General features: G+C 46.2%; 1 protein-coding gene across 1 annotated transcript in view; it reads right to left on the bottom strand.

Moving 5' to 3' along the window:
* Window positions 1-1,791: 1,791 nt before the first annotated feature.
* LOC101572596 (olfactory receptor 56-like) overlaps window positions 1,792-9,594 on the bottom strand; it is an 8,699-nt gene continuing 896 nt past the window's right edge. The window contains exons 2-4 of the mRNA XM_012516836.1: window positions 6,078-6,187; window positions 5,545-5,569; window positions 1,792-2,697 (exon numbers count right to left, since the gene is read on the bottom strand). Of these exons, the coding sequence (XP_012372290.1) occupies window positions 1,792-2,697; window positions 5,545-5,569; window positions 6,078-6,187 (1,041 nt within the window). The remainder of the gene's footprint in view (window positions 2,698-5,544; window positions 5,570-6,077; window positions 6,188-9,594) is intronic.

The raw sequence follows: 9,594 nt of genomic DNA, 5'->3' as shown, positions 1-9,594 counted from the left end.
AATAAAATTAAATTAAAAAAATAAACAACAAAAAAAAGAACGTCAAGTTTTCTCCTTTTCCTCCAATGGTCCCTGCCACCCACTTTGGCATACACATTACTTCCTTGCAAAGAAAATTCACACTAGTTTACTATAAGAAAAATGTCTTAACACTTTACTACTTATCCATGTTATAGATGAAAATTCTTCCGTACAGATCCCCAGCGTACTTTGGATTTAAATATAATCATGTTTCTCTTTTCTCTGAGAATTAGGAGTTGATCTATGAATATAGCTTCTAATTTAGAGCCTTTTGTTATATTCTTAGCTGAGATAAGACTGTTACTTCGCAGTTCTCTTCCGCCTTTAAAGTGACTGTTTAAATCATTGTGCTTTCACTGCGCTTTACACGCTTGGCTTCTGCTCGCCAAGGGCCAGTCCACTGGGGCGGGGGAGGGGCCGCTGCACAGTTAGGGAAGGACTACACGTCCGAGCTCTCCAGCCTGGACGGCACGCCGCCCTCTTCTCAGCAAAGGGGATGGAAAGCACAGCCACGAGGGCAGGGACGTCGTAGGAGCACTCTGGTCTGTCGACTGCTCAGCTGCTACATCCAGAACATGCTTTGTTGGGTGATGTTCGAGACGTAGAAGAGCGGGCCTTTCTGGCCCGGCTCTGTGCTGGCTCAGGGTGCCAGCAGTTTCTCTGAGGAGGCCTGCCTTTATAGTCGTACATTCTGAACATTTTAATCAAGGAGCAGCAGATTTGGAAAGCCCCTGTGGGGCAGGGCCAGTGTAAGGTTCCCTCTTTTTTATCTCTTCCTTTTGCCCCTCAAACTGCTGGTTTTTCCTTTGAAGTAGGGACTTGGCGTGCTCGATTAAAGATTGAGTGGGATTTCTAAAATAATAATAATAATAAAAAAATAATAGTAATTGTGCTTCTGGTTCAGTTGCATAACACAATCAAACTGCAATGGATATACTACTGAATTATTAAATGCTTCATGATCAGTTGCAGTCCATTACAATAGTACTATTTCCACATCTAAAGATTTCCTGTATCAGCTTGCTTGTCTGCTGTTGAAATAGAAATATGGGTTCATACACTGCTACACGGCAGGGTGGCATGGAACGTAAAAAGTGCTCAGGTCTCATTCCGGCGTTGCAAATATGTAGAGAACTGTCCATATCCATGAAGTCCAGGGTATTCATGTATATAAATATAAAATTAACTTAAAAATAGAATTGAACTTGTAATTAGTTTTACTATATGTAGTTTTTTGTGATAAAACTCATATAATTAAAAATTGAGGCAGCAGAATACTGTTTCAAAATAAATATTCTATGCTGAGGTATAATAAGTACTCTAGAGAATGCAAATAGCCTCTCATTTTACACACTGAAAGCTGTCCCGAAAGACGTTTTGCATTTCGGTGCGCTGATGGTATTTAGGAGGTTGGAGGAGTACTCTGCCCTCATTGGTGGTTGGCCTCTAAAAGCTCTCAACTTGATACACTGCTCCTTGACTAAAGCATCACTGATTTAATTCCATGTTTTGGAAAAATCTCGTCATTACCAACATCCCCACTGCTGTCCTCTCTGGCATGCCTGATCTGGTAGCTCATGTCTGCTCTTGGACTCTGTTGTCTTTGGGGATGTAGAAATGCAGACAAACATGTCAGCTTTGTGTAGCATGATCTGAGTCCACAGGGCTAGTCATTCAAGTATGAAAGACCAGAAATAAGATGTTGCCCTCTGAGGAAGGCCCATTAAACTGGAGCAGGGCTAGTGATGGTCTCTGCGCTGTGCTTGCCGTCTAACTTGAGCTTAGGCAGTCTCCCAGAACCTTCTTAAGGGCACACATCACTTCTTTGTTCCTTAGACTGTACACAAGGGGGTTCATCGTAGGGGTGAGGATGGCACCAAGCATGAAGAGGACCTGATCCAGCGTGGGTCTGTGGTAGGAAGTAGGCCTCATGTAGACCAGCATGGCTGGCCCAAAGTAGAGGCTCACCACTATGAGGTGGGAGGAGCAGGTAGCCAGGGCTTTGTTCCTCCCCTGCGTGGAATTTATGCGGTGGACAGCGAGGAAGATGAGAGCGTAAGAGGTCAGGATGAAGGACAGCGGGATGAGGAGTACCACAGTGCTCGTCACCAGCACAGCCTTCTCGTAGGCAGAGATGTCTTCGCAGACCAGCTTTAGGATGGCCATAACCTCGCAGAGGAAGTGCGCAATCTCTCTGGAGCCACAGATGGGGAAGTGCATGGCATAGGCTGTGTGCGCAAGGGAGGTGAGGGCACCACCAGCCCACGCGATGGCAGCCATCTGCAGGCAGACCTTCGGGCTCATGATGAGGGCGTATCTCAGAGGGTCGCAGACGGCCACATACCGGTCGTAGGCCATGAGGGTAATCAGGATGCACTCAGCAATTCCTAGCGTCAGAAAGAAGAAGATCTGAGTCCCACAAGCCACCCGGGAGATGTTTCTCTTTCCTGAAAAGAAGTCTGTTGCCATTTTGGGTACAGTGCTAGAGATTAACGTCAGGTCCATGAGAGCCAGCTGGCTGAGCAGGAAGTACATGGGCGTGTGGAGGTGGGCGTCCACCCAAATCAGAAGGATGAGCATGGAGTTTGCAGTGAGAGCCACAGCGTAGATCAGGAGGACGGCGGACACAAGGCAGTTGGCCTGCCTCAGACCAGGGAAGAGGCCCAAGAGGACGAAGTCCACATCCAAAGACACGTTCCCTTTATTCATGCCTCCGCCTTCTTACCTGGAACTCCTCAACCTTGGAAAGAAGAGAGAGTTTGAGAATCATGAAAATTTATTGGATTCGCTTCCTTTCTTATGCTTCAGCAGCATGAGCAAGCTGTGGACTTCTTGCAAATGATACCACTTGAACCAGTTTCATGGCTAAGAAAGAACCGAACCTGAATCAGCGCTTCTTTTACAAGGAGATGTGCTTCAAATTCGGCTCTCCCCCGTTCTCCTTCCAGAACGAGTTGCTGCCAGCCAGGTCAGCTAATGCCCATTCTGCGTCCAGGACTGCAGTCCGGGGCCAGCAACACCTCTGCCCCTCTGTCCCCCTCACTGCGCAGCCATTCCTCCCCCCTTGTCACCTCACTCAGCTGATGGAACCTCTGCGCAGTCCCCGGGCTCACCCTACTCTCACACATTCTGTGTGTCATCCAGTGTTCCGTGACTTGGGTAGATGAAGTTGAATGAACTATAGCTTCTGAGGCCAGGAAATCACTGCGTTGCAGGTGGTGGCTGGTGAGAGGTGACATGAGAAAAACACAAAAATGGTATAAAGCTGCACATATGATACACTCAAGAGTCAAAATGCTCATGCTTCAGAGAGCTAGAGCAACTGCACAGTGACAAGTGTGTCCTCCCCAGCTTTATCTTCCCTAAGCTGAGCCCCATCCAGCTGTGACATGTACAAGGACAGGACTGTAGACTTGCTTTTAATTTTTTTGTACTGGGGCTCCAGCTAAGGACCTTGCACTTGCCAGGTAGGGCCCATGCTGCTGAGCTGAGCTCTCTCCCCAGTCCAGGACTGTAGACTTTTAGGAAGGGAGTGTGACTAAGGGGCTAGGTGATAAGGCTGTAGCTTCTGCAAGATCACAGCACTACTTTGTGTGAAGTAAAATGACACAAATTGCTGTCCCGCCAGTTTTCCAATTACAGCCACTTTCATATCCTTATTAAAAATATACCTAATAATGTTTTCAGTCAACATGGCCTTGAATTGTTTGCCTTGATTATTAGGACATCAATCGCTCCTGTACTAGGTAATTTCCCCCAATCTCAGTAGCTTCAGGTAATAGAAGGGCATTCAGATGAAGTCTAAAGTGGCGGAGACAGCAGTTGGCTCTACCCTGAGCGACACTTCCAGGGCCATTCTCCTGCCATCTTGTTGTTTGTCATCTTCAGCAAGGATGCATCAACCAGCAGCAGCCACTGTTGCCAGCAGCTCAGAGGTGGGGAAGAGGTGCCAGGTCAATGGGCCGAAGCTGAGAGCACAGCGGGGAGCTCCTCTAGTGTCTAGCCCAGCCAGGATGGGACAGTGTATCTCCCTGCAGGGAGCTGGGAAGTGCACCCAGTTCTGTGCACAGCAGGGAGGGAAAGTGCTTTGGTAAGCAGCTGCCAGTCCCTGTCACAGCTGCTAGTTTAGTCCCTGTTTACGTCAGACCTAGAAGCTAGCTCACAGCAGACACCGTTTTGCATGCCTTTACCCCTGCTTGGCCACAGCCACGAGAACATCAGCACTTGCTGGACTGGACGGAGCACACACTCTTTGCTCAGGAGGGCAGTTCTTCCCTTCCACAGGCTGGTTCTTGGCCCTTTCCAAAAAAATCGATCTTGGTTTGGAGCAACAGTTTTCTTTTTAAAGTTTTGTTAAACTAATTTAAATCTCTCTACTTTACTTGATTTGCTAATGTATATTAAGTATTTAAAAATTAAAAAATAACTCATTTTTATGGATATACTTTTTCATCTCTAGGAGGTATAGTTTGTTGAGTGTCACCATGTCGTGTGCCACTGCACAAGAGCTTCCTGCTGCGTGCAGCTCTCCAGGCATGACTGCAGGCGTCTGGTACTCGCCTGCCCGCACGTGTGTGTCGGAAGGGAGAAAGAGCGCTGAAAGGAGCAGCATGGTTGGGCCGAGATCCTTACGTGCGTGAAAAGCACTTAGCGTTGTCTGCTACCTAAGGGGGTGCTCCTGATGTTCCTAATCGAGGAGGAGTCCCGAAAAGAGTGAAGAGAGCCCTAATAAAATACTCACAAGCTATCAGCTCCGAGGCACTTTTTACAAGATTCCTGCCGTCTATAACCATAAGCAAGTTTGCATGTCTAACAATTCTTCTACCTAAAACGCAATTTATTGTGACATTTCCAACAAGACGAGACAGCACATGGTGGGCATCATTCCAATATTAATGACATCTACCCGCTGAACAATAGTTTTCTATTACTAATATTCTAAGACTTCATGGCTTAAAACAACAGGCAAGTATTATTTCACAATTTTTTTCATCAGGGATCTGAGCACACCCTAGCTTGTTCTCTTCGTGTAAGTATTTTTGACAAGACTGTAATGGAAATCTCAGCTGATGTTATGAGTTCATCTGAATGCCCAGCCAGGAGGATCTGCTTCCACACTTGTGTGCTGCAGGTAAAGGTCAGACCCTTTTGGTGGACTCTCAGGTTGAGCGCTCAGTTTTTGTTTGCTGTTGGATGGGGCTTTCACTTAGTATATTGTTTTCCATGGGGGTAGCTTACGGCATGAAAGCTGGCCTCCGTGGGGGGGGGAGAGAGAGAGAGAGAGAGGGACAGAGAGAGGGACAGGGGACAGAGAGACAGAGACAAAGGAACAGAGGGAGAGAGACAGGAAAGGGAGAATCAGTTGGACATCAGTCTTTTTGAAACCTAATAGCAGAAGTAACAAGTGACAGTGAATCATCCAGCCTGTGTTCCGAGGACAGATTGTAAAGGCCGTGAACACGGGCAGATGCAGATCAATGGGATCATCTGAGGTTGCCTATCACATTTTCTGAATTCATACATTTTTGCAGTACTTTTGGATTTTAAACTTAGACAGTGTCTCTAAAAATTAATTTGCCCTTATCCCGTTATTTTTATATTACTGTCATTTTAGTGGTAAACAAAGCTCAGCAAATGACTGCTCAGCAGCTGATGCCCAGCCGAGATGACAGTGAAGGGACCAGGTACATGCCTTTCTCACGTTGATTTTCTTACTTATTTTCAGGGCTTTGCTTTAAGTTGTTGCTAAATAATTTTCAAGTTAGTCATATTGATTCTTTTAATTTGGATCACCTGGGGAACAAAGATGTGTTCAGTCAGTGTAGAAGTATTTAATTCCGTGAATAAACACTATAAAGAGATGCTTAGAAACTCAGGAAGATAATTTTAAGTTTTAAATTAGTGCTTATACTTTATGTGTGGATTTTTAATCATCTAGGACATACACAAAATGTTAACAGATTTCCATTTTGCATAATTATAAATTTCATTAAAGTCAGTTAATTTCCAAGTGTTCACAGTTAACCCCTAAGCCTTGCATGAAGATCTCTGCGCACCTCCTCTCGTGCTGGAGCCGGTCTGTGGGGAGGTCCAGAGCCCTGACGGCAGCGCTCACCCCTCCGGGTGTGGAGCAGCTCAGTCGGTGCAGCTGGGATGCAAGATTTTGCTAAGAAAGCAAGATCAGAAGTCAGCAGTGGTGGCTGCAGTTTGTCATAGGTTCTGCTACTTGGCTTACACCCGTTACTAAGCACGCTGGCCTTGGCCTCTGCCCGCTCTGCAGCCTTCCCCTTGTGGGTCTGGAACCGCGTACTGTATCCTCATAGGTGTCGGCTCAGATTCTTGTGTCCCAAGGCTTGCGGCCCCAAACACAACCGTGAACAGGCTTATCACCAGAATAGGCATGTACTCACTCTGGACGTCGTCGGGCAAGTTTACATCAGCAGGTCTCTGGATGATGAGGTGACAGCAGGGTGCCGTGAGGTCTGTCCCACCACAGCAGTCTTGTGGGCGACTTCCTTCCTCAGGCTGGATGAGCCCCTTGCCCTCTTGTCCCCCCCTTCCCCCGTCTGACTAGAACCCTCCCAGGGACAGATCTGTGATCAGCCGATCGTCTCCATGGGAGGCACTGGGCTCCCGCAGAAGGGACGCCAGCAGCCGAAGGTGTGGGCTTCTCGGAGTGGCGTTTCTTGGCTCAGAACTGACCGGGGAGGCCGAGTGTGGGGGTCTAGCACCCTGCGCACGTGCAGCAGAGCTGTGGCAGCTCTTCCTTCACCCAGGCCACGTCCTCTGATGTCCCTCAGCCCCGCAGGTGCCGACCTCTGGCCCAGGCGCCACTGAGTCACACATACACCACGGAACAGCGTCTCACTCTCCCTTTCTCTCATGTAAGCTTTCACTCTTCTGTTCCTGCGTTTCCTTCCTGGAGGGCCTTGACTCTGTGCACCTGTGCTTTCTAATCCCCTAGCCAGCCCCGCCCTGTTTCCTAGTACATAGTCTGTGTCTTTTTCCACCTTGCTGTAACAGGAAATAAATCCTAATTTTTCCCATGCTTGCAAGGAGAAGTTTATTCGGACAGAAGATGTCAGAGGTATACGAAGAAATGGCCTCTTTACTTCCTGATCAGCCACTGGCCGGTCATGACGAACATTTCCAGACTTTTGCTGGGTTACAGACCTGTAGTTCTAGGAGGTTTTATTAATTTCCAAGGTAAAAAGTTAGAATTGTATCACTTCTCATAAATTTTCTTAATGTATTTTGTTTAAATAATTCTGTCAATAGAATGAGAAGATGTGGTTGCTCCAGAGAAAGTGGCTTCGGGGCAGGCAGGTCCCTTGCAGAGAGGAAAAGCCCCTCATAGAGCCCCACCCCAAGGTTTAGGCGTGCTGGTGAAATCTCTTTCATCTTAGTCAAAGAAATAGGTTTCTGACTTCACTCAGTTAAGACTGCTAACAACCTGTTAGCCTCTATCAAGGTAAATTTTATATTGTACTGGCACTTGGGAGCCTGAAAACAGGAGGATCGCTACGAGTTCGATCTATGTGGTGAGACCCTGTAGACCGTGTACTAAATGCATAAAAAAGTATATTGTGAAGGAGAGCAGTCCCCTTTTGCTTTTATCTTACCGTGGTTTTCTGTTTATTTTACGAGTGCAGAGCTTCAACAGCCTATGTGTTTTTCTGGACTTGTCCGTTTTCTCAGGGATAATCCGTCTGGGTAGACGCAATAGAGTTTGGTATTGCCTTCTATACAAGAAAACTCAGAAGTTGTGGTCTAACTGGGTGATTTCATGTGCTCAGAATTCTCCCCCTGGTTCTAGATTTCTTTACAGCATGGTTTCCCCTGCACATAGCTGCCTCAATGACAAGAACTCTCACCTGACATTTCTAGGGTGTCTTTTCCCCAGGGGCAGGTGGAAGTAGACCCAGAGCTTCCTGTGAGTCCCCGGGGCTCACTTGGCTATCCTGGGTCCTGTTTTGGGCTTAGTGTTGAACTGGTTGCCCATGGGAACCACGGTGCTTTAGCCATTGAGATTCATGCAGCTATGTGTTGAGGGTGGAACAGAAAACTGTATTTTTTTTGAAATTTAGAGTCTCTAAAAATTCTTTAACTCACTTTACAGCATGTAATCCTCTGCCCACAGTGCCAGATAGAGTTATGCTCACTTAGAATGATGTTCAAAGGTCACACAACTACTTAGATTATGGGATTAATGAGTCTTTAATGTAATAAATGTTTTACTTAAACACTTACCAGATATTTGGATCTCAGTGTATATATATGCAACACGATATTATTCAGCCATAAAACAGATAGTAATCTCATTCTCAGGAAAATGGGTGGATGTGGAAACTATCATGTCAAGTGAAATTAGCCAGATCACAAATATCTCATGATTTCCCTTATGTGGGAAACTTTAAAAATAAATAAATAGATTAATATATAATTAAAATGAAAGGAAGAAGACAGGGGACGGGGGTAGAGTTCTGTAGACAAGGACAGTGTGTGTGGGGGAGGAGCAAGGGAGCAAGGGGACTCGGACTCAAACTGGTGAAGATACGTCAGGTGTGCAAACCAACTTCCTAAAAGAGACCCCATCCCTGTGCTGTGTTGACATGAACTAGTATAAAAAGACCACTCAGGCGGCTCCTTGAAAGAGGAGTAATTGTCTCTAGTTTGGCTGAGGCTGACCCTATGTCCATGCATTGAAATGATAAAGCTGGCTAGAACTTTTCCTTGTCCCTTCATCTGGCTTCAAGCAATGCATATTGGTCCAGCCCAGGTGCTGGTGCTAGTCTTTGAGGACTGCACATGTACTGCCCCAGAAGCCCCACCTGCTGCTCCCTAATGTGAGCCAGGTCCAGATGGGATGAAGAGCCCATGCTCTACACTGTCTGCTGGGATCGAGCCTCCAGATAAGGCTGTGACTTTCTGGGGATTGAAAGCTTGCACATCAGAGCTGAACACGGACCCCAAGACATTAGATGCTATCTCGGTTGTGTCGTGCAGATTGCTTTTTCTGCACACCTTCTCTCTGCATATCACAGGGGTGAATGCAGGCCTTCTACCCAGGTGAGCTGACAGCACTCACCCACTTCCTGCTCATCCTCAAGCCATTCCTTTCTTCATGAATGAATAAAACCCAGTTTGGCCCTTTTGTTCCAGATAGCCTTCACCATGGCTGGGCTTAGGACCCCTTGACTCCCCATAACTACATATATGCTTTGGTGTCTTTATTCTCACCATGGATTGCACTGGGTGTGGTAGATTGAAGTGGACTAGGCTGGATTCCAAAAGTTTATCCATGGGATTACAAATATAATCTTCTTGGGCCAAGATGAGGACCAGGAAGGGGCTCTATACCAGAAAGTAAAATGTTGCATGTTTTATTAAAAGTGAAGCCTATTAATTAAATAAATAAATGAAGGAAGGACATGTCACGACAGGAAAAGGTAGACTTTTGGAGATAGGAGAATTTATTTTGGGAATTGTAAGAAAAGGAGAGGGAGTAATGGGATTTAATAGGATCAAAATATGTTTTATTTTTTATTTTTATTAATTTTATTTTTTTATTTT

Source organism: Octodon degus, unplaced genomic scaffold, assembly GCF_000260255.1.
Source record: "Octodon degus isolate 3935 unplaced genomic scaffold, OctDeg1.0 scaffold00129, whole genome shotgun sequence".
Taxonomy (NCBI): domain Eukaryota; kingdom Metazoa; phylum Chordata; class Mammalia; order Rodentia; family Octodontidae; genus Octodon; species Octodon degus.
This window is presented reverse-complemented; position numbering and strand designations above follow the sequence as displayed.